Source organism: Pseudopipra pipra, chromosome Z, assembly GCF_036250125.1.
Source record: "Pseudopipra pipra isolate bDixPip1 chromosome Z, bDixPip1.hap1, whole genome shotgun sequence".
In the NCBI taxonomy this organism is placed as follows: Eukaryota; Metazoa; Chordata; class Aves; order Passeriformes; family Pipridae; genus Pseudopipra; species Pseudopipra pipra.
The window spans coordinates 8,561,050-8,584,348 of NC_087581.1; the positions used below are offsets into that span (position 1 = coordinate 8,561,050).

Here is a 23,299-nt window from a genome sequence, read left to right on the forward strand (position 1 = left end):
TGGAAACCTTGAATGCCTGGCACTGTCTGTGCTCAGCACTGGGATTGGGGGAACCTCTTCTGCTGCAGCAAAGCAGACAGAGTTCCTGAGTCTGAGACATCAATGCTGCATGGTTTCTCTGCTTGACATGTCCCAGCCTAGCTGGGAATGCTGAGGAAGGCACCCTCAGAGCAGCCCTTAGCATGGACCAGGCTGCTGTCCCTGCAGCCAGGCTGGGGGGGATCCCCCACCCGTGATGGAGTTATTGACACAGGCGCTACAGAAAACACTGCTGAGATTGTTCACACTAATGTTATTTAGCAGCAATATTTCCGTAATAAAAGAAATCAATGGGCAAGAGAAAAGACCTGTCCAGAGCTTTGATTTTCTTATTTTAATGGCATACTTATTTACTCCCACCAGCGTGCCCATCGGATTTTCATTATGCGGCCTTCGCTGTAAGTGGAGCGGTATTGATACGAGCTGCTGAGTTAGCGCCTTCCCAGGCGGACCAGCTTGTGTGGGATCGCTTGTGTTTCCCAACAGGGCCCAGCTAGACCCCAGGGAAGGGCCACAGTGTGGGGCCAGGGAGGCCTCGCAGCCCATGGGAACACACACGTGTGAGCACACCCAGCCTGTGTGTGCCCACGTGCATGTGTGCATACACACGATCTATGAGCACACAGGTGAGCAAAAGGGTGTACATACCTGCTGGTGCGTGCACTGCACACTGTGCACATGCACGTGCATGACACACTTATCTCACCTGCACAGACACATGCACACGTGCACATCCTACCCACGTGTCCCAGCACTCACATGCGTGCAACTGCCCAGACCGTGTGGACAGGCAAACGATTGTTCTACCTATATACACTCATGTGCCACCACCTGTTGTGCCTACACACCCACCTGAAAACTATTCTACATGCACGCACCCATCTGCACGACCTGGCAATACACACACACACACACACACACACACACACACACACACACACACAGACACAAACAGACAACAATCCTGCCTGCCTCCATGTATACGTGCATGTAGCATGTCTGCCAACATGTGTATGTGTGTATGTGTGTGTAAACCTCTCAGAACCATCACCTGCTGTGTCTAGGTCCATCCACCACAAACCCAACATTGGCACTGTCCCCCAAAAGGATGGAGCCCCCTGGGCTCTGAGACCCCCCATGGAAGCAGGGACCTGACATCAGCCCAGGCTTTTGGTCCCCAGCGACTGCAGTGGAGAGAGGAGTAACAGCACCATCTTCTGCCAATCCCTGGGAGCTGAGACAGGGCTGATCCTGCCCAACACTGTACCCTCTATCTCCCAGGACCCCAAGAGGGATGAGACCAGCTTCCCTGGGGAAACTCAGCTGTCAGGAGGACTACTGCTGAGAATGTGGCTGGCCTTTGCCATGGCAGGGCTCAGCATGCTCCAGAGACTCTCCCAGACACCAAGCACGTGGGATGAACAACTTTATTACTGTTATCTCTATTCAGGTAGCAAATTAAGAAGTAGCCCATGTGCAGGGCTGCTGGTCAGCAGACAGGGACAGTCCACAGAGGAGGAGGAGCAACATGCTACAGGCCTGGGTGGCCAGGGACACATACGTGCTTGGCAGCAGCGTGGAGGTGAAAGTCCTCCACCATGCAGTGAGCCCACATGGGTCTGGCCACAGGGATGCAAGCAGGGTCCACTGCTGGGTTCCACTGGGGCATTGCAGCACTCCGTCGGCAGCCGGGATCCCATGCCGGGAGCTGAGCAGAGTGGCTGTCCCCGTGGGATCTCACAGCCAGAGGAAGCATTTTGAAGGGCGAGATCCCATCCTGAGCTAGTAAAACAGACATTTGGGCACTCGAGGACACTGGGTACGTGCATAGCCAAGAGGCCATGCAGAACGGGGTTTCCATTAAGGCGACAGACGGTGGGTTTCCCCCTTGGGGGGGCGACTGCAGGGAGGGGACTGTGGGAAAGGGACCCTCTTCCAGCCCTGGCCCATCCCCTGGGGCAGATGACACACAGGGGACCAGGGGGATTTCCAGTACAGAAGCTGGGCATTCCCCCGCTACCGGGGGGTCTCAGCGCAGATCCTGCCCCGTGCCAGGGTGACACTGTGTGCTGCCAACCTACATCAGCAGGGATGGAGCCACGGGAGATGCTGCCAGCTGGACACAGTGCTTTGCGCTGCCCGCAGTCCCGGCAGGCTGCCAGGGAGATGGGGGACTTACTGGCTGACCTTTACAGTCGGTGCTCTAGCCTGGCTCACCCTGTGGACCCAGCCCTGAGAGTGGCATCCTTCTCCTGATGTCTCAAGAGCTGCAGAAATTTTGTGGGGCCTGGGGACAGCCAGCTCCAGCCCCTCTCCCGTTGCATGCTGAGAGCACACAGAGGTGTTTGTACACTGCAAGGCCACTCCAGCCCCGAGGGATGGAAAAGCTGGACGTGACTCTGATAGAAAAGAGAGAGAGGCAAGTAGTAAAGAGAACTAGTGGTCTGTATTGCTGTGACCACCAAGATCCCTCTGTCCTGGCACCCCGTTGGCCCATGGGGAAGGACAGAGAAATTTGGGGAAGGCACAGGGGATCTCCTGCTGCCTCTGCTAGAACCTGGGCTTGGGGAGGAAGAGAGAAAGGCTGGGAGGAGTGGAGCCAACTGGGCTCGGCAGGGTGCCCTGGCAAGACTGGCTCAGCATCCAAAGGTGCTGAAGAAGGCATTGGCTTCCAGGAGCAGGCCCTTGGCATAGACACGCAGGGTGTAGAAGAGGGTGACGAAGTCCTGAGTGCTGAAGAGGGTGTCAGCCAGGGCGAAGGCAAGTGTGGAGGGGATGAAGCCCCGGCCGTACTCCACCATCCAGGTGCCCGCGCTCCACTGCACTGATGTGGCCTCTCCCGCCTGGTGCACGATGGTGTCTCCTGCCAACAAACACAACCAGAACAGCTCCCAGGAGCTGCCCCACATCATGCCCAAAGGGGAGATACCTGAGATTGGGACCTGCAAGGCTGAGCATCCCAGCCCACCCCAAGCCTTGCTCACTTTTCTCTTACTGCCAGCCACTGAGGTGCTGGGATGTCTCACTGGGGACATAAACTGCCCTATCCAGAGCTTTTGGCCAGCTTGAAGGAAGGGGCTTTATGACAGTGAGTGGCTTTGTCCCAAGGACATGGATGCAACCCACAGGGTGCTATGGCTACTGCACTTACCTGGATAATAGATCTCACTTCTGGTGGTCCCCTCCTTCCACTGCCGGAATGTCCCAGAGATGACAGTGTCAGAAATATCTGCCCAGTACCGACCTATGGGAGGACAGACAGCACTGGCTGAGCATGTCCCTGCCAGGGACAGTGCAGGAGCTCAGGTCTGAACCATGGAGCAGCTCTCTGGGGGTGAAGATGCCAAGCCCCAGGGCCTCAATACACCAAGAAGCGCAGACGGGTCTGGTACCCAGGCTGCCCGTGTGAACAGCCAGCCTGGGCTGCTTGGTGTCCTTAAGCCCCATCATTTCCACCTCGTTTGGCATTTGCTTCCTGCTGAAGCACCAGGAGATGAGATGTCTGCCATTGCCTGCCAGCTGGATGCGGAGAGTCCTGGCCACACAGCATGTCATGCACAGGGACCCACAGGTGCTGCAGGACACCACGCAGGCTAGGCCCCACAAATTATTTCCCAGCATCGTCCACCCCATACAAGAAGTGAAGCAATGCCTGTGCCAGGCACACCACAGCCAGGGTAGCTGGACCCAAACAAGTGGAGTGGAAAGAGCTCACAGAACAACCCTGCCTGCCAGACCTGTCTCCCTGCTTACCTGAGTGGCCCCCGGTGTCAACAGCTGTCCCGAAGAGCAGCACGTACTCGGTGAGTGAGGCATGGAGCAGGCACATGGAGCCCATCCACCCGCCTGCATTCACAAACACCCACTGCAGGTCCTCATCTGGCAGGATGTGGCCTGGGTGCTTCTTTCGTAGCTCCACAATGATCTTGGAGAAAGCCAGCTCATGGTCTAGCCCTGCAGCAGCCAGAGTCACTGTAAGTCCCTGGCAGTGGAAAAGCTCTGCTGGCCACCCCCAGAATCCCCTGCACAGCCACAGGGTCCCAGTGCTCTCTTAGAGGGGTCTGCCTAGGGAAGATGTCTACTCTCCCCAGCTTTCAGCCCGTTGACCCATCTCTATCGTCTCCCTGGATAGTGATAGAGAATAAACAGCACCAAGTGCTCCAGTCCTATAGCCCACCTCAGGTGATGGGCAATAGGGGGGTCCCAAGCAAGGTGACAGTGCCCCTGCCCTGGTGACATGCAGTCCCGACCCTACACCCTGTGCCCTACAGGGACAGCTCTTCCCTCCAGCCCCAGCGAGGGGGCCACTTATGCCTCTGACTCACGTGGGGCTTGGTCCCCTGACCTGGCCCAGCCCAAGGACCGAGAGAACCGCCCCAGGCCCGGGTCCAGTCTCAACCGGGCTGGGTGACGCCTCTGTCCCGGTCCCCATCTCTCCTTTGCTTCAGCCCCATTTTCCACGCCGCTTCCCCCATTCTCCCTGTGGCTGTTCCCTGTACCGATCCCCTCCCTATCCTGGTCCTGCTGCCCAGTCTCAGCCCCTGGCCCTCCTTGACTCCAACCCCATTCCCCCCGTGATCTCGGCCCCCCTGTACCGGACTCGCCTTGGTCCCTCGCCCTCGACACGGCTCCCCTCTCCATCCCAGGCCGCCGCTCCCCGCCACGTCCCCGGTTCCGCCCCCCATCCCAAATCCCCATCGCCATACCCCCGTCCCTCCTCGCTTCCCCTCCCCGCCGCTACCCTCCCCGGTCCCCAGGGGCGGCCGCGTTACCCGCGTGGTGCCGGGCGAGCTGTGCGATCTCGGCGGGGGTGAACTCGTACCGCTTGGCCGCCAGCCATCCCCGCAGCACCTGCAGCACCAGCGCCAGCGCTCCCAGCGCCAGCCCGGCCCGCAGCGCCCGCCGCCCCCACGCCGCTCCCATGCCGCGCTCCGCCGCCCCCCCGGCACCGGGAGCGGGAGCGGGACCCGGCCCGGGACCGCCCCCGCCGCGGCCACGCCACGCACGGCCTGGGGCGGCTGCGCCGGCGCGGCGGGGCGGAGCGGGAGGCTGGAAGGGGCCGATCCCGCCGGGTTTCCGGGAGTGGGCAGGCATGGAGCCAGCGCCGGCAGGGCAGAAGGAGGGGGGCAGCCGCTTCCGCGCCAGCGGTACGGACGGGGCTGCTTTCCCCCCTCCCCTTCCTCCCTCCCTCCCTCCCTCCCTCCCTTTATCCTTCCGGACCCCCCAGTGGAGCGCAGCACAGCCCCGGGAAGCGGGAGCTGGGGGAACTCTCCCTGCCTCGGGCGGGTGGCAGCGGACGGGGACAGGGAGGAAGGGGTGAAGCTGGGAAGGTTCAAAGTCTCTTGCATGTCCTCCTCTTGTGGGAGGTGAGTGTTTGTGTAACCCATCTGCAGGGGAATCTGCCTCCCCGCGTCCCTCTCTGACGCCCCGCTGCTCTCCCCTGCCCGCAGAGCACCAGCACGCTCGTTACAACCCTTTGCGGGACGACTGGGTGCTGGTATCGGCCCACCGGGTGAAACGCCCCTGGCAAGGGCAGCTGGAGAAGCCGCCCCCCGAGGACGTACCCCGCTGGGACCCCAAGAACCCCCTCTGTCCCGGGGCCACCCGGGCCAACGGCGAGGTACCACCAAGGGGCCCAGGGGGCCAGGCTCCCCCAACACCCTCTCCCATCCTGATCCCGTCTCTTGCCCCGGCAGGTGAACCCCCAGTACGAGGGCACTTTTGTCTTCCCAAATGACTTCCCTGCGCTGCAGCCTGATGCTCCAGAACCTGGTAACTTCTGGGGGTAGAATAGGCTGCTGGGGACCCCTAGACTTGGGTCTTGGAGGGGCTGCAAGGTGGCCTGGAGAGACATGGGTGCTGCCCCAGCACCTTCTCCCTCTCTACTCTCTGTTCTTCCCTAGATGACAGTGATCACCCCTTGTTCCGAGCTGCCCCAGCCAGGGGTGTGTGGTAAGTACCTCCATGGCTCCAGGGAATCTGGGACACAATTTGTCCAGAATCTGCGAGGTGATGCTGGACTGAGCCTGCTCCCCTCTTGCAGTGCCTGTTCTGTGCACATCTGCGCTATTTTGGGGTCATTCTGGAGGTCTTGTCACTGTCCCTTGTTCCACTGCACCCAGCAGGACTGTGAGGATCTCTGGAGATACCCACAGTCCCAGCTACATGTGTTTCCTCCACAGCAAGGTGATGTGCTTCCACCCCTGGTCAGACCTGACGCTGCCCCTCATGTCCCTGGCAGAGATCCGGACTGTCATCGATGCGTGGGCAGAGCTGGCGGCCGACCTGGGTGCTTCCTACCCCTGGGTGCAGGTGTGGGACTGGTGGGGGCTGCTCTTTTCTGGCTGGAGGTGGGGGACCAGTGCTGGGTACTCTGGTAGCACCAGGAGTTGGGACCATCCTAGTTGTGTGTGGGTCCCCTGTCCCTACATTGTGTCTCGCTGAGCCTTTCCATGTGGGCGTGAGGCTCTGTTCCCCTGCGGATGCTTCCCTACCTTGCTGGGGTTACCACAGCAACTCGCAGTGGGGACCCTGCGGCCGGGACCTGCTGGCTGCACCTCTTCCTCTGCAGATCTTCGAGAACAAGGGAGCGATGATGGGCTGCTCCAACCCGCATCCCCACTGTCAGGTGAGGCTGTCCAATCTGTCACCTGGCTAAACCGTGAGTCCTTGTCGGTGACCCTACAACAAACCCCCGGGGGAAGATGTGAACGGCAATTCCCCCCCCTCCTCCATGCAGTGAGGAGACCCCATGCCTGTCCAGTTACCACCTCTCTCGGAGGCCCTGTCGCTTGTGGCTGCCGTAATCTGGACTCTCCACCTGGTGGCAGCAGGGACCTGCAGATGGGCAGCGTGGCTGGGGGTACCCCTGCAAAGGCGGGTGCGAGTCCCTCAGCCCCGTGTCCCAATGTGCTTCCCAGGTGTGGGCCAGCAGCTTCCTCCCGAACGAGGCACGCCTGGAGGACCGGACCCAGCGTGAGCACCTGAGCCAGCATGGTGTGCCCATGCTGCTGGAGTACGCTGAGCAGGAGGCTCGCCGAAAGGTCAGGACATGGCTGTTGTCCATATCCCCTCCCTGGCAGCTGGATATGTGCCCCAGCCCCCAAGAGCTGGGCCCCAGGAGTGCCCTGGGGCGTTGGGATTGCATAATTCCCCATCAAGCACCATGTCCTGCAGGAAAGGCTGGTGGTGGAGAATGCGGACTGGCTGGTCGTGGTGCCGTACTGGGCCACCTGGCCCTATCAGACCCTGCTGCTGCCCCGCCGACACGTCTGCCGCCTCCAGGACCTCAGAGAGGGCGAGAGGGACAGTGAGTGGCTCTGATCCTTGTTAGCCCCTGTCTCATGTCCTTTGGGCTTTGACCTTCATTAGGAGGTGGCTCTGTGGCAGCTGTGCTGGTGCTGGAGGGTCCATGTCCCCTTGGGGTGCGAGGCCACTGGGTTTGGCTGAGGAGGGAACTGACACCCCTGTTTTGCTGGGATAAAAGCTTGGTGTCCAGGCACAGGCAGTACTGCAGGTGAGAATAGAGTCCTTTTTGGGGTAATGGTGCTCCCTACTTTTGAGGGAACTCCTGTGGTGTTGCTTGTGCTGTCTGCATGGATGGGGAGAGCATCAACTACCAAGTGCAACCCTCTTGCCTGTCACCGATGTCCACCCAGGGAGAGGTGCTGAGGGTTACCTGCCTCATTGCCTGGCATGATGCCTGCCCTCGGAGGGGCTTGGCCAGCTCAGGGTGGCACTCTTCTGCAGGCCTGGCCTCCATCATGAAGAGGCTGCTCATCAAGTATGACAACCTCTTTGAAGTCTCCTTCCCCTACTCCATGGGCTGGCATGGTGAGTGGCGTGGCTGGGGGACCCTCACAATCCCCTCACTCTAATCCCCGTCCCCTTCCCGCGGCTCACGCAGCACCTACACCTGTGGCAGGAGCCCCCACGGGCCCCCACCTGGAGGAGGACTGCAGGCACTGGCAGCTCCACGCCCACTACTATCCCCCACTGCTGCGCTCTGCCACTGTCCGCAAGTTCATGGTGGGATATGAGATGCTGGCGCAGGCACAGAGGGACCTCACCCCTGAGCAGGTGAGTGCAGCTCGCGGGGATTGGGGGAACCAGGGAGTCCTGTGCCAGGGCTGTTCCTGGGACCAGCCACTGGCTGCCCTTTGTGCTGTGCCCTGCAGGCAGCTGAGCGCCTGAGGAGCCTCCCTGAGGTGCACTACAAAGAAGGGAACAAGGAGATGTGATGGGGAACAGCGGAGCCGGTCCTCATATGTGAGTGTGAGGGGAAACCTTACCCCATTCTACGGCTAGAATGGAGGTCGTAGCCAGGTGAGGAGGTTTCTCCCAGGTAACAAGCGATAGGACAAGAGGAAACAGCCTCAAGTTGTACCAGGCGAAATTTAGATTGGATGTTGGGGAAAATTTGCTGAAAGGTTGGTCAGGCACTGAAACAGGCTGCCCAGGAAAGTGATGGAATCACCATCCCTGGAAGTGTTCAAAAACATGGAGATGTGGCGCTTGGGGATGTGGTTTAGTAGTGGCCTTGGCAGTGCTGGGTTAATGGTAGAGGACTGTGATTCTATGTGCTTGGTAAGGCCAGGAGCCAACTGGCAGTGGTGAGAGCTGAGGCCTGGGAACTCCTTGTGATCTTGTGAGGCCTTGTGACCCCTCTCAGCTCCCAGATTCTCCTGAGCCTTGTCACGGCTGGGCTGGGTTTTGGGACTGGTTTTACTTGTTCAGGTACTCCAGGCCTAATCCTGTGGCATCCTCACATAGGTGGTGCTGTTCCTTGTCTCCTTCACCATCCTGGCTCTGTCTGTGCCTCCACAGCGTGCTCCTACCACCACCAAAGGGGTTACACTCCTTACCAGTCCAGTCTCACTGGTGGGATTGGGAGTTCTTCCTTCCCTGTGGAGGGACATACTGGACAATACCCTGACCCCGGACAATAAAATCTGGAAACAAAAGTCCCTCTGCTTGTGCCCTCGTGGCTCTCAGCCCTGGGTGGGAGGTTTAGGGTCTCTAGTGGGGACCCCCAACTGTTGGGGGCTGGGTAACACTGGTGGCTGCAGCAGATGTACTGTCACCCCCATGCCTCTTATTCCTGGTTCTGCCTCTGTGCTGCTTCCTCTTCCTCCATGGGGGGAGCTCTGAGTCTGTCTCTGAGTGCTGCAGGCTTGGGGAGGAGTGGGAAGTGGAGAGGAATGGATGTAGACCAAGGCTTAGCGAGCTCCTGGGAGAGGACTGAGTCCTGGCTAACTCACTGCATGGAAGCTGCTGGCTGGAATGGTCAGCCCTGGAGCTGTTCCTCTTCATCCTCTGCCTGGGACTGCTGGCCTGCAGCCCTCATGGTGCCTGCTGTGAGTGCTGGGGCTGCCGGGATGCAGCCAGGCACTGGTGGGTCAGCTGTCTTCGTGGTGCTGTTGCTGCCCCCTTTATCCTTCCCTGTGGCTGCACGTGGTGTGGGATAGCAGCATCCTGGTCCCTGAGCTGAGCTGAGGGATGCTGCATTCACCTGTCTGTGCTCTCCTCCCTTGCAGCCCTTCCCTCCAGGAAAGCCCCGGGGCTGTGCAGGGGTAGGTTGTGGACAGTGATGCCACCACAGCTGACGTGGGGGAGGATGCTGTGCTGTGTACTATCATGTCTTTGCACAAATAGTTTTTATTTGTCACTAAAGAACCATTCTCACAACTCTCTAATGAGACCCCTACCATTGTCAAGTCTGTAAGTGAGCTCCTGAGAGCTGGAGGTACATTGCAAGGAGAGAAATGCTCTCCTCCTACCTACAACACAAGAGTTTGTGAGGAGGGCTGTGTTCCCTCTGTCCCACCTGTTCATCCCTATCCATGGGGCTGGGGGAGGCAGAAAGGCACTGAAAGCCACTGGCTGGGAGGCTGGATGCTCTGCTATGTGCTGGTCCTGTCCTTCTGCCTGGATTTCCCCATCCCTGAATCCACAAAGCATCCCAAATTGACCTCATGGCTCCCCAGGTGCCCCAGGGTTTTGGGGAGGAGCTGGAGCCATCATTGTACACAACGCCCCTGCGCACGGTATAGAGGTTGCCCGGCTGGGAATCTGGCCTCTTACAGAGTGATTCCTCCTCTCCTGGGACGAGCAGTGTCCTTTTGGGCTCTGCGACCCACCCGATCGCAGCCCCTCGTCCCTTATCATTGCAACCAGTGCCTGCATGCCAACCTCTGAATTACCACGCGTGTCTCCAGGGTCCTGGGAAAGCGGCAACAAATTGGTTTAAATGTGGCAATCCAGATTGGGGTAATTAGCCGCTGAACCGGTTGTAACGAAGCTCGTCATCTCCCTGCACGCGCAGTTAGCTCTGATTTAATAGCCCGCCGGCTCCCAGGCCGGGCTGCCGCGCCTCGGCCCGGGGCCGTAAATGAAACTCGCAGTTAAGTCAAGCGGTATTAAACTTTACAGTCGCCGTCTTTAGAAACGAGGCTCTCTCCAGTAAATCACAGCAAGTGCGATTGTAAATATCGAGGCAGGATCCATATTGCTTAATTAAACAGCAGCTAATGAACAGCCCGTTTGTTGTGTTGTGATTTAGGGCGGAGGCTGGGGAGGCAGTGCGTGCTGAGGAGTGCCGGTTTCGGGATGCCCTCTGCTGCCGGTAATGGCTCCTGTAGTTCAGCTGCTGCTAAAAAAGTGTCTGAGATGGCCTGAGAATTGATTTTATTTTTTTTTAAATAAAAATTAAACACCCCCTCTCAAATCTGAAAAACTCAGGGTGGAAGCCAGCAGCAGTTAGAGGAGGAGCAGGGGATACAGCCAGATGTGAGAGCAGGGCTATACTGAGCTTCCCACTTCCTCCCAACAGGTCCACCTCCTCTTGCCCTGATATTTTTAGCTTGTGCATGGAGGTGTGAAAGGCTGGAAGGGAGCAATGGCAATGAAGCTTTCCTATAGCACAAGGAGGCATCAGTCTGGTGCAAACAGAGCTACTGTGGATGGAAGGGCATTGCAATTCATAGGAACCATTGCTGGTGTGCTGCAGAGCCCCAAAGCCTTTTACATTTTAGTGGTTACAGTCCAGTTGTAATTAAAAAGTGATTTAGGGCAGAGAGATTAAAAAGTCTAGCTGGGTGAGGGATGGGGGAGTGGAGGGGCTGTGGGGTACCCAGCTGTTGCTCTTGACCTGGGAGCATCAAAGGGAAACTGAGGCCTGTTGGGATTCCCTGTAGGAATTGGGTTCCTCAATGCCATTGTGTTTCTGCAGGGTAGCTGTCAGAGATCCTGGGCGGCCCTGTGACTGGGTAATCCTTTTCCTGACTCCACATCCCCCAGCATCTGCAATTCCTGCCATGAGCTGCTCTGGAGGAGTGAGCAGGGTGGGGGATGGGGAAAGCAAGAGGAGCTAAGGCTAAGCTCAAGCATGGAGTTAATGAATTAAAAACACATCAAGGTCCCTTGGAGGTGTTTGCACCCTCTGTGGTGCGTTAATAGGTCTGTGAGGGATTAGAAAAGGGATGCAGTGCTTCTACACTGGGCTGGCACATCCCATGCTCTGCAAGGAGCAAAGAATAAGTCCAGTGGAGAATGTGGAGATATAGAGATGCTTGAGGGGGTATGGCCAGGCATTTATTCTCATTTCAATTCTGTTTTCTGATGCCACTGAAAGAAATGGGTCAACCTGCCAAGGGACATGGCTTTCCCAAAGCTCCTGGGGTTTTGTCTCGAGAGAGACAAGCCAGTGTGCTTGCACAAGTTGAAGCAGTGGCTGTCTCCATCATAATTCCTGTCCTGCACGTTTGGGAGACCCAGAGCACCCCGAGCTCTGACACTGAATCCTTCTGTGGACACAGTTGAGTCCTGGGATGCTGGTCTGGGATGCTGCCCTGGTGCGCAGGCACCATTTGGAATGAGCACTTAATGGTAGAGGCAAGTGCTGGAGGCAGGTACATGGCCTTTGGTTACATGTCCATGTCCTTGGCAGCTGCCAAAGGCTGCAGAGCTGCAGACATGCTGCAGATCCCAAGTCCCCAGTCCTGCCTACCCCTCTTCCTCTCCTCCCTGCTTTCCAGTGCAGGTGAGACAATAAATATTGAACAAAAGAAGTTAATCTGTGACCAGAGTGTTTTAATCAGAAAAAAAAGTTATGAGTCCAAGCCTACTGGCTCCTGCCAAAGTGCAGTTTTACTGTTCCTCCTGGTACCAGGTTTATGGCTGTCATTTCATTCCAGTTTTACTGTTGTTTTTGCCCTTATCGTTGAGTTTCTCCTTGCCTGCTGCTGCCTGAAACTGAGTGGGGGTTTTGTCAATGCATTAGGGAAGAAATCAGGGAATTTTCAGGGGGGAAGAAGAGAAGGAAAGGGAGGAAGAGAGGAAAGATGAAAGGAAGGAAGAAATGGAGGAAGGGAGAGAAAAAGGAGGAATTGGGAGGGTGGGAAATAGAAAGGGAGAGAAGGCCAAATCCTTCCCATTTCTATCTAAAAGACACCACCAGGCCCTTATAATGAAAACAATTAAAAATTTTAAGCAGATGCTAAACACTCTGATGCCCTGCAGCAGAGAGCTCAGTGCAGTGGGGAGATCTGCTGTGCCAGGAGAATGCCAGAAGAATGAAAAGCAAAACCCAGATCTCTTCTAAATTTTGTCTTAGCTGGACATGCGGGAGCACGGGAGCAACTGGGCCAGCAGACAGCACCCGTCTTGTCCTGGGCCATGTGGTGCATCTGTCCTGGGCTTGGCAGCTGCCTTGGCAGAGCCTTTCCAAAGGGTTGAGACCAGCAGGAAACAATTTTGGAGGTGACGTGCTCACATCTTAGACAGCTGATGGTCACTGATGGTCACTACACCCTGCAATGCATTTTCAGAGCCTTTGGGGACCATGTGTTGTGGGAGGGCTGCTGGTCCCAGGTGGACACAGTGAAATGTCTGGATGCTGCCTGCCAAGCTCTGCATGGACTTTAGGACAGCAGCCCCAAGGGTGGAATTTAGCTTGTTAATCATCTGATACATGCAGGTAATTAAATACTATCACACTGCAACATCCATTTGGTCACTAAGCGATGGCTTCCCCCAGTTCCCTCCAAATTTCCTGCTTGCCTGGGGTTGGGGAGGTACCTTGGGGCTCAAGTCATGCCGATGGGGACCTGGCACTGCGTGTTGTTTGAGCCTCTCTCCCATCCTGGAACCCCATCCTGAAGTCAATGGCCTCTGTTTAGAGCAAAAGAAACCCCAGGAGGGTCCAGATTCCTGCTGGATTCAACCCAAACACAACTAGCTGGGGAGAGAGAGGAGCAGGCGTGGATGGGAGGGCAGGGGACCGGTCTGAGCTGGGGTCAGCCAAAATGCTTGACCACAAGAGGAGGTTACCCACCTGCAGTGGATATGCTGGAAGAAGGGAGGAGCCCTTGCAGCACCCAGGATCTGGCATGGCTGAAATTGGGCACCCTGCACACCCCTGCTGCTGGAGCCAGCTGTGAGAGCTCACAAACATCTGTGCCTGCCCCAAAGGGAGGATCCTCCTTCATCCTGATGTTCCAGAGAAGGAATCTGTAAATATTTTGCTAATTATCATCAGCAATACCGAGGAGTCTGCTACAAAGCTCTGGGGGCAGGGAGACATTGTAACACCAGGATGGAGCCGGGGTGGAAAATCATCCCCTGGGGTTTGACTGGGCGTGAGGTGACTCCTGGCAGAGGCAGAGCCCTTGGGAGAGGGGAGGAAGTGGAGAGATACTAATTAGATGCTAATAAGAAAGTAATTAGTAGGTCTCCAGCCTTGCCAGTGCCCTTGGGCTCCCCTGCCCGGCTCCAAGCCAAACCACCTGCTTCAGCGTCCCCAGGGTGGCTTAAGCCCCACAGGGGACGGCCGGAGCGGGGATGAACCAGCTGCTGCTCCCCACGCACACTGACATGCCTGACCACAACAAAATGTCCTCATAAATTGCCCTCGTGAAACAAAACTTGACAAATAAAAGCCGAAAGTCCATCTGCAGCCTGTTTGCTTTTGGTGTTTAATACGTCCCTTGGTTTGCTTGCATTTGTGTGTAGCTCATGGCAGCTCCTCCGCTCCCTCATGGGTACGTGCTTGGGATGCTTGTGCTGTCCCTGAGGGCAAAATGCTGCCCCTCCTCATGCCTCAGGTTCCCCATGCCTCAAATAGGATAAATTACACAGGGACCTGGCCCCATCAGCTGGCCAAGATGCCTCTGGGCTTTAAGAGGATCCTTGGGACACCCCCAGTGTGACACCTTTAGGGTGCCTCCAGCTTAGATGTGGCTACCTCCCATCCGGCACAGGTCTTGCAGATATGAGGAAAATGTTTCCCAGCCCCAAAACAACACCGTGCGGCAAACCCCTGGGTTAGTGCATCCAAACTGCTGGCTCACTATTTAATTAACACAATAAAAAAAAAATTAAAATTAAATGTTTAATTCTCACGTGGGCAACAAACAGAAAGAGTGCAAAGCCAGGACGGCTCCCCAGGATGCCAGCTTGATTTTTAACCCTTCCCATCCCACTTTCAATTTCCCCTTGGGATCAGAGATCATAAAAAATCATCTATTCTGGTTGCAGCTACTTCCACGGCTCTTTTGTGATAGCAGGACCCTGTTCCATCACAGTCCGGCAGGTCACCTCAGAAGTAACTGACACATTGGCACAGGAGAAATGATTCCCAGCCTCTGCTGGGGTCTAAAATTTCCCCCCCACCCCCAAAAGGACTAGCCAATGCATCGAGAACTTGGAATGATTATGATAAAACCTGCGGGACACCAAGGGCATCACTATGATTTGTGCTGTCTAAATGTTAATCAGAATAATAATGCCTATTGAGACAGCTGTTTTAAAAGGCTGTGATGTCGGAGTAAAAATTCCAATAAAATTCTATTAGCCCTTCCTCGTTACACTAATGGTGCCTGCTGCTAAAAGCCCCCTGCTATAGACACCCGTATTAATGGGCTTATTACAGGAAATAAAATCTGAGGCTGAACATTACAGTGAAGCCTGATTAATTCAGCAAGGTAATCTTTTTTTTTCTTCCCCCTCCTCTCTGCCTTTTCTTTTTCTCCCCCCCTTTATTTAATGAATATGCTTCTTGAAGTGCCAACTTCTGAGCTTTGCGTGGAGTTTGGGGATGATTTTAAACTGATCTCGTTCACAATGAGATGAATCTTTGTTCTGGCTCCTGGTGCAAATGGGGGGAAAGGCTTCTCAGATATCTCTATCAAACCAGGAAAGAGGAAAAGCAGCCAGGTTAGAAGTGAAGATGTTAGGAAGGGGGGAATAACGGATATCCCATGGATGGTCCTGGAGTGGCAGCTCTTGTGCTGGAACACCCCGTTGCTTGTCCCCACACAAGTGCGTGGTGACATTGGACAAGGTGAAGCTGCTGGGGGGCAAACAGCAGCTTCTCTCAGCTGCTCCCTCCCATCCTTTCTTGTCCTGATTTCTCCTCTTTTGCTGTCACCCCCATCCCTGCAGGAAGGTCTGCCCAGGTCTCAAGGCACTACATCCAGGTTTGCAGGTGCTATCCCAAACCTAGTGTGGTGTCACCCAGCGAGGCTGGCACCCTCAGCACACGCTGAGAGGCAGAAACACACCAGCAGACACACCACTATTCATCCATGCTATAAATAACTCCCATAAAAATCCTCTTCCTAGCCTTTTGTGTTCAGCCAAACCCTGCCAATGGGAAAGGAGACGGCATCTATTTTATGGGCGGCTGGAAGCCGGCTTTGCATTTTTCTGGCTCGTGTAATCCCACAGGTACCCTTGTTTCTTTTCTTTTTTAACAGCCTTTTGATTCACGTTCCTCTAAGCCAAGTTTAATTATGGCTTCAGCTCCCTCTGCCCAGGGAGGGAAAGGGGAGAGGGCAGCCCTGCCAGCCTATGCAAGGACACGGGGCACAGGGCAAGAGGGAGGGAGGGAAAGGGGAGAAGAGGAGGGAAGGGAGGACAGAATGAAGGAGGGAAAGCAGGAAGGAGCAGGCAGGCAGGCAGGCTGTAAAGAAGGAGGGAAAAGGGAAAAGGGAAAAGGGAAAGGAAAAGGAAAAGGAAAAGGGAAAGGGAAAGGAAAAGGAAAAGGAAAAGGAAAAGGAAAAGGAAAAGGAAAAGGAAAAGGAAAAGGAAAAGGAAAAGGAAAAGGAAAAGGAAAAGGAAAAGGAAAAGGAAAAGGAAAAGGAAAAGGAAAAGGAAAAGGAAGGAAAGTGCAGCACAGGACTGTGCCCATCCTGAGAAGCCCAGGGTAATGACTGCATTTAGCAATCTAGCTAATTTTTTTAATTAACCTCAGCAAGAAGCTGTGAACACCATGAGCTTTGTGGAGTGGTCAGGAGATACTGGGCGATGGGCTAGCAAAGTCTGTAATTCCTTGATCTTAATTCCACATGGATATGTTGCAGTCATAGCCTTCAAGTTAAGCATGGGGCAAACACACTACATGCTGGTAACAATTTAATTATAGTGTAGGGGAGTTGAATGTCAGTGGAAAGAAAAAGGTGGTGGGATTGCACAGACCCTGCCAAGCAATGCTTAGGAGTCTGCAGTTGGGTCTGGAGTTGAGGTTTCCCTCTGGGGATCTGTGGCCTCGGTGCCTTGGGAAATGTGGTGTCCTTGTACTGGGGATGACTGGAGATTTTCCCCCCACCCCACCTGTTCCACCTGTGCCTGTCAATTCAATCACCCAATTCACAGCAGCAATCTCTTCTCCCTCGTATAATAACACAACCAATGCTCACTTAATTACCTGCCTGCCCTAAAAATAAGAATGCCTTCAACATCCTTAGTCCCTCAGACCTCTCTGGGTAGGTTCTTTGTGTGATCACTTCCCCTTTGCACTCTTATTGGCACCATCTGGCAGTGAAGGTGAGGATCTGCATGGGAAACCCTGTGACCAGGACAACACTGGTGAGTGGGAAGAGGGGGAAAAAGCATACAGAAGGAAGAAAAAAAAAGGTGAAGAAATCAATTTAGTTGCAATAAAGCCTCTTACTGTATTAACTGCTAATCCAGAAATACACAAACACACAGAGGGAGTCCTTGGAATAAAGGCATTTAATTAAGCTGTTTGCTTGAAGTTGGCTCTGAAAGGTCTGGCACGATGGAGGAACAGGCACAGCTGGACCCTGGGGAGATGCTTGCTGGGGCCTTCCCCCTTGGTTCAAGGCCGTGGAACAGTGCTGTCACCTCCATGAGGACACAGCCTACCCTCCAACCACATCTGAGCTTCCCTTTGCTGGTTGAGGAGAATATCTCCTGGCTCCCCGGGGATGCTGAGAAGCTGACTTTTCGTGATGTTTCCCATCCAGCTGGGGTAGGAACTGTTGGCATCGCAGGACCATTTGCTCTTTCCTCTTTTCCTTTTCCTCGAGGGGAGGGGGCCTCAGTGAGGGGGGTTATAACTCTTCTCTCCTTTTATTTGATCTGCCAGCGGGCTCAGCGGGGGGAAGACCCTGTCTCGGCAGGCTGCCCACGAGATAAAAGGAAGAGAGGGCCAAGCCAAGACATTTTTTCCACTGTTCCCCCCACCCCTTCGCCCTTTCCTCCATCCCCCGGTTTTCTTGGCAAAGGACGAAACAGGGAAATGAGTGTACTCCTTTCAAAGCCCTTCTTCTTTCAATATTGAACCGAGCCTGGATTCCCTTCTGGATGCCTGATTGCTGGCATTCCCGCTCCCCATGCAGCCTAAACTGTAACAGCTGAAGGCTGGGGATGATGTCGGGGCACTGCAAGCACGTGTGGGGAGGCTGTAAGAGAAACACCAGCCCCCTGCTTCCCACCCCAGTATCTGGGCTGTTCTGCACCTCGTTGAGACCTGTTCCCTCAGTGGTCCCTCTGCCCTGTCATCACCTTCAGCCTGTGAAGCTCTGCTGCTCTGGCATGTCACAAGTTGTGGGGTCTCTGCCCCGACAAGCTCCTGGGCTATAGGATGTTTGGCTGTGACACCATGTCCTGCAAAGCCTGTGCTTTGGGGCATGGGAACCAGCTCTGTTGTCCTGGGATTCTTGTCAAGACTTGAGAATCCTGTCCTGCCCCTAGCTGGGATGAAAGTCATCCCAGGGAACCTGGCAGGGTGCAGCCCAGCTCCCACTTGCTGTGTTGGACTCAGCAGAGTGTTTCACTTTAACTTTTTCCAGAGATTTTCTTTTGATTTCACCCTTTTCTATTTGATTTTTTTTTGAAGGAAGATAACGATCTTGCATTTCCAAATGAAGTCATTTGGCACCTGGGTAGGGTGGGGGAGAAAAGATTTATTTTTCATTTAAAGTTGTGGAAACAGGATAGCCAAAACGTTGCATGTCTTTTTTTTTTTTCCCCGGAACATTTTTAGAAAGAGAAATTTCTCTGAAGTGACCTTTTCTTAGGAAGTGTTTTGATGAACTGGCATTTTCTGGATGAAAAATCATTTCTGTCCAAAGTGCCTGGCCCTTTCCAGGGCAGGAGCAGAGGGGCCATGAGAGCTGTGGAGGGAGAGAGCTTGGTTTTGGGATTTCTCCAGCAGTCTGGGGAGGATGCTTGGGGTGGTGTGGATAGTTTGGTGCCAGGACCTGGGGGCTGATGACCAAGGTGGTGAGTGCAGCTCTGGTGTGATCCTTGCAAGGCAGCAAGGAAGGTGAGGTGGGGCAGCCCAGATCTCCAGCACAGCACTCCCCAATTCCTCCTTATCAGCCCCTTGGCATCTCTCATGCCTTTATCCCACTTGGTGTAACTTCCTGAGGAAGGAGGGCAGCCCACCACTGAGGTCTTAGTGTAAACCTTCAATAGCAGCTGCTTCTAATTACTGCTTGAAATCCTTTGAGGCAGGAGGATCTGGATTTGTGAAGGGACAGTGGGGATAGAGAACTGCTGGGTGCGATCCACTGTGCTTTTCCTGGGGGGGTCTCACATCGGCACATCCCACAGCCCCAGGTCCTGGCAATGCACACCTGCTGGGGCTGGAGAAACACAGCCTGCCTCTGCTCTTGCATGATCTTTCCTTACACCCAGGGTTGCAATAACCTTTTCAGCTCCGCCAGCCCAAGGACTGAGCTGGACATCCCATGGGGCTGCATCCAGATATGCTGCAGAGCTGCTGCCCCCAACCAGGGTGCTCACATGGTCAGTGCAGCACACACCATCCCCACTGCCAGGAGGCTTACATCTTCTTGCCTCCATCCCATGTGCACATGTTTGGGATGGGAGTTTGGGATGCCCCAGGAAACCCGCTCTGGGAGGTTGTTCCCCCTCTTTAATCCCATTTGGATGTCCTCATTTTCTGCTTTCCTGCACATCTCATGTGGCATGTCGATTCGCTATCGCTCTGGTTTATTAATCAGAGTGTCAGGCAGGAGCAGATCAAATGGCTTACAAGAGCCTAAGTACGTTACAGCAACGCTATTATCTCTCTCCACTGAAATTCGTAATCTCCATGAAAAATTAGAGCAAGCTGCTCTGACAAGCCCCATTCTCCATATGCCCCATGAGCAGGACCCTAATTATTTCACCTTTCTTTAACTCTTTATTGATCCCATCCTCCATGAGCCGCCTGTTATTTTGCCTGGCATTCATACATTAACAAAAAAGATTGGCTTCACAGACATTTCTAAATTCCTGGTGCTTGCAGGCTGCCTACAGGAGACCGTTTTTCTCTCCTGACAGAGAGACAGGCAGCTGCTTTTGGGGGGGTCCCTCACACTTTTTGGGGTGACTTTGCCTGGTGAGGTGGCAGTGGCTGAGGATCCTTCCCGTGGTACCCAGCAGGTGGTGGTGATGTATAACTAATTCCTCACGGCCTTTTCTTATCGGAGGCTTTTAATGTTTTACTCAGCTGCAGGTTGACGTTATCCATCTCTCAGGCTTTCAGTGGGGGCTCACCCCACCATAAGACATTTTTTTCGTATTTGCCATGCTGGACACAGGCAGGGCTGGCATTGTTTTGTTCTTGATGCCCTTTTTGCGCTCTCCAGGATTTGCCACGTGCAGACTTTCATATGAAGGGAATACAAGAAAAACCACTTATCACTCCTGCAAGCCTAGATGACACAGTCTTTCCACTCTTTGACTGTATTTAATAGCTTTTATTTTACATCTTTCAGCGCTTGACAATAGGACCAAAAAATATAATATCCATAATAATGCCTGTTCTGAAGGGATGGTGTCTGGAGAGAGACAGCAGGGGGATGGATATGAGACATGGAGCATGAGGGACACCAGAGAGGAAGGCAATGGCAAATGTCTCGCTGTTCAGGGGGTTTTGGCTTGCCTCCACCTGAGGTTGCTTTCTCCAGGCAATGAGGACTTGAGCTTCAGCTGGAATGTTGCTTTCCAGAATTTCAATGCAATCCTGCAGGATTAGCACTGGTGGTGCTAAGAGGGCTGAGCTTGCTGCATCTCAGCTGCTGACCTGGTGCCTGGGGACATGGATGGAGATGGTGAGGGGCTGAGGAAGAGGCAAGAAGTTGCAGAAAGAAGGATTTAATCAACACCTCCTCTGCCAGCTTTGGGATGCACTTGCTGCTTGGGAGACGGATGGGGATGATGCCATGGGTGTACTTGGGCAGAGAGGAACTTGGGCAGACTGGGAAGCTCAGGTACCCTTATCCACTCTTTGGGAGTGACAAACAGTGCCACAGTTCTCACCCAGTGCCTTCCAGGTGGCTACTGGGCCAGCTGTTGGCCTCTGGGGAAGGCACTGGGACAGATCCTGGGAAAACTCATTAGTTCTCCCAAGAACTGTAACCAAGCTGAGCCAGAGGGGCATGCTGGGGCTGGAAGTGGAGAAATGAGGAATGTCGCTTCCAGAATCTTTGGCTAGAACAGCCAGAGGAGGGGAAAAGGGGAGCTGAGGGTATGCAGGCTGATTATGCTGGATGGGAGTCTGGCTGGTGTTGATGAAGGGCTGGGTTCAGCTTGGCATTGCCAGGTTTGCAGCCAGCAGCCCCTTTTCTTCCCGGGGATGCTCAGCCTCCCAGCTGCCCTCCATGGCAGTCAGAACAGAACAGTGGAGGGGCACAGTGCTCCATCTCACTGCTCTTCAGTGTGGAAATACCCACAGATACCGAGGGAATTTTTATTTCTAGGAGCCTCCTACTTCCCTAGAGAGGCCAGAGCTGCTTCTCGAATTCAGCATCCTGAATGCTCCCGGTGTCACTGCTTTACATGGAAAGTAACTGGTTCCCCTTTGCTTTTTACTCCTTGCTGCATTTACGTCCAGATGTTTAACTTTGACCTTGGATCAATTTAAAGTTATCCATTTTTCTATGACAAGGGCCTCTGAGATGATGAAAAATTGACATGGTGTAATAGCAGAGAAATGTCTTTGGATCTGCAGCCAATCTCTCCAGCCCTCCAAACTCTGCAGAACATCTGAGCAAACCCAATGGTTTCTAATTTTTAAACAGGTATGTACATGTGTGTATGTACATGTGCATAGCTCTATACATATTTGTATTAATATTCTCCACCCATTTCATTGCAGTATCTGGCCATCAGAAATGCAACGTGTGATGCTGGGGGCTAATGGGATATGTTTTTATTTGTTCTTGTTATAAAATAGGTACCTCCGTATTAACTTTGCAGGGCATTATATTGATGTAGGGCAGTAAACTTTATGGCAGATTTCACAACCCTGTTAAGTGCATCATCTTAGACTGTAATATCTGTCTGGGATGACAAGTGAAACCCTTGCCAGAAATACTTGCCTGGAAAAAAAGGTAGTGTGAAGATGGAGGAGGAGAGGAGAATTGATGCTGATACCTGCAGGATCCTGGGGTGTGCAGGAGGCTCCCCAGATCCCGGGAAAAGGGGTTTGTTCACTGTTTTTGGCTTCTCGTGAAGTCTCTGTGAGCAGTGTCTGTGCCAGCAGTGATTGCATCCCTCGAGGTTCTGGCTGGCTGCTCCGGAGGCTGTTTGCTCTCCTGTCCCTCCGCCTTTCACATCCCCAGTAAATCTAACGTTATGCACACTGTGGCCGCTGGTCACAGATAACTGCTTAGCTTAAATCCTGCTTGAATTCCCTTGCCTTATCTGCTAAATGGGATCTCTCTTATAAATAGAGTCCTGCAGACATGAAGGCCTATTTGGGCAGGGGCTTGTTTGGCAAGGAGTTTTACAGAAGTTTGAGCAAATTGCTGGGGAGAAGCTGCGAGATAATAACAAGTAAAATGATATTAAACTGACTTCTCTGCTTCTTCCTTATCCCTCAGCTGTTAGGAACTCACCTGGAGAGTACAGCTCTCAAGCAGACAAGGCAGCACAGGTCTCCACAACTCCGTCCCAGTGATTGCAGAGGTGAAATGCTGTCTCAGAGCCAGGAAAAGGAGGGAAAAGTGTCCCCATGTGTGTACCCTTGGCAGCCCTCAGCAGTGGGCAGAGGGGTGAGTCCAGGCAAGGTGAAGACGAGCTACATGCCTGCCAAGGCACCACTTTTGCAGGGATGCTGGTTCTCCTCCCCCAGCTCGTGGTGGTTGGCTGCCACCACTGTCAGCTAATTGGGATGCTGATAATTAAAAAGTGTTTCGTGATTTAATTTTCCCCTCATTATGGTCTCTGCCTCAGTCTTGATGGTGCTGAGCACATCTCTACAAAGACTTTAGGAGACGGAGGGGGTGATCCACACCGTTGCAGGACAGTGGTGAAACCAGATCAGGTGCAAACGGTTCATGAAGAGACTGAATCAAAACCCCATTGCTTTGGAGACACAGAGAAGACCAGTCTGGGAAATGGGTTAACAAGGCTGAGTCTGCAACAGGTCAGCAGAATCCTAATTCTTCTGAAAGGCTCTGGGTTATGGTTTCAGCATCTGCAAAAGGCAACCATCCAGAGGGGGGTGTGTGCAGGAGAAAATCTCTGTTGGTGCACATCTCAAGCATTGCAGCCACTCAGTGTTAAAGGTAAAAAACAGCCAACAAATTAATTTACTTGGAGGATAAGCATTCCTGGGGAAATCAATCCCCTGGACAGGACAGCTGGGCAGTATTTGGTAGTGATGGGAGTCTCCATCACAAGGGTTCTTGCTGTTGTGTCTTCAGCTGGGCCAGAAGACTCTGCCAAATGTTATCTTGCTCAGTTCTTACAATCTGGACAGCCACGATCCTACCTGAGCCCTCAGAACATGCGTAATTCAGTACCATTGACACCTCTAGTACAGGAAACACATCTCTTAAATATCTTAACTGTATACAGAGGACCATCCTACATGACCATTCCTGCTCTTGACTTACAAACCTCTTTCTGCACAGGGCGGTCAGTGCTGCGGCAGGGATGCTTCAAGACTTGCCTCCTTTAGGATGGAGATCAGCAATTTCAGGTACACTGATAGGGC

General features: G+C 54.0%; 2 protein-coding genes and 1 long non-coding RNA gene across 3 annotated transcripts; 1 reads left to right on the plus strand and 2 right to left on the minus strand.

Moving 5' to 3' along the window:
* Window positions 1–1,451: 1,451 nt before the first annotated feature.
* On the minus strand, window positions 1,452–4,962 carry SIGMAR1 (sigma non-opioid intracellular receptor 1). The gene is made up of 4 exons (XM_064642820.1): window positions 4,812–4,962; window positions 3,793–3,993; window positions 3,191–3,283; window positions 1,452–2,902 (listed from the first exon to the last, which is right to left on the minus strand). Exons 1-4 carry the CDS (start codon window positions 4,960–4,962, stop codon window positions 2,676–2,678), a joined length of 672 nt encoding a protein of 223 aa, XP_064498890.1. The 3' UTR covers window positions 1,452–2,675.
* GALT (galactose-1-phosphate uridylyltransferase) lies at window positions 4,961–9,002 on the plus strand. Its single transcript, XM_064642819.1, has 12 exons — window positions 4,961–5,186; window positions 5,490–5,659; window positions 5,736–5,811; window positions 5,943–5,991; window positions 6,222–6,351; window positions 6,611–6,667; window positions 6,960–7,082; window positions 7,216–7,348; window positions 7,789–7,872; window positions 7,964–8,118; window positions 8,217–8,307; window positions 8,812–9,002. Exons 1-11 carry the CDS (start codon window positions 4,961–4,963, stop codon window positions 8,277–8,279), a joined length of 1,266 nt encoding a protein of 421 aa, XP_064498889.1. The 3' UTR covers window positions 8,280–8,307; window positions 8,812–9,002.
* An 8,032-nt stretch (window positions 9,003–17,034) lies between these two features.
* On the minus strand, window positions 17,035–17,927 carry LOC135407729 (uncharacterized). Its single transcript, XR_010426994.1, has 2 exons — window positions 17,848–17,927; window positions 17,035–17,463 (listed from the first exon to the last, which is right to left on the minus strand). It is a non-coding gene; the product is annotated as an uncharacterized LOC135407729 (long non-coding RNA).
* Window positions 17,928–23,299: the final 5,372 nt, after the last annotated feature.

What these genes read in the sequence shown, in the direction of transcription:
- GALT (XM_064642819.1), top strand. Translation starts at nt 4,961, where the DNA reads ATGCCGCGCTCCGCCGCCCCCCCGGCACCGGGAGCGGGAGCGGGACCC. An exon ending in CCACCCGGGCCAACGGCGAG is followed by an intron (nt 5,660 to 5,735) that starts GTACCACCAAGG and finishes TTGCCCCGGCAG; the next exon opens with GTGAACCCCCAGTACGAGGG. An exon ending in CTACTCCATGGGCTGGCATG is followed by an intron (nt 7,873 to 7,963) that starts GTGAGTGGCGTG and finishes CACCTGTGGCAG; the next exon opens with GAGCCCCCACGGGCCCCCAC.
- SIGMAR1 (XM_064642820.1), bottom strand. Translation starts at nt 4,962, where the DNA reads ATGGGAGCGGCGTGGGGGCGGCGGGCGCTGCGGGCCGGGCTGGCGCTG. An exon ending in TGACACCGGGGGCCACTCAG is followed by an intron (nt 3,284 to 3,792) that starts GTAAGCAGGGAG and finishes GTCCTCCCATAG; the next exon opens with GTCGGTACTGGGCAGATATT. An exon ending in AAGTGAGATCTATTATCCAG is followed by an intron (nt 2,903 to 3,190) that starts GTAAGTGCAGTA and finishes GTTTGTTGGCAG; the next exon opens with GAGACACCATCGTGCACCAG.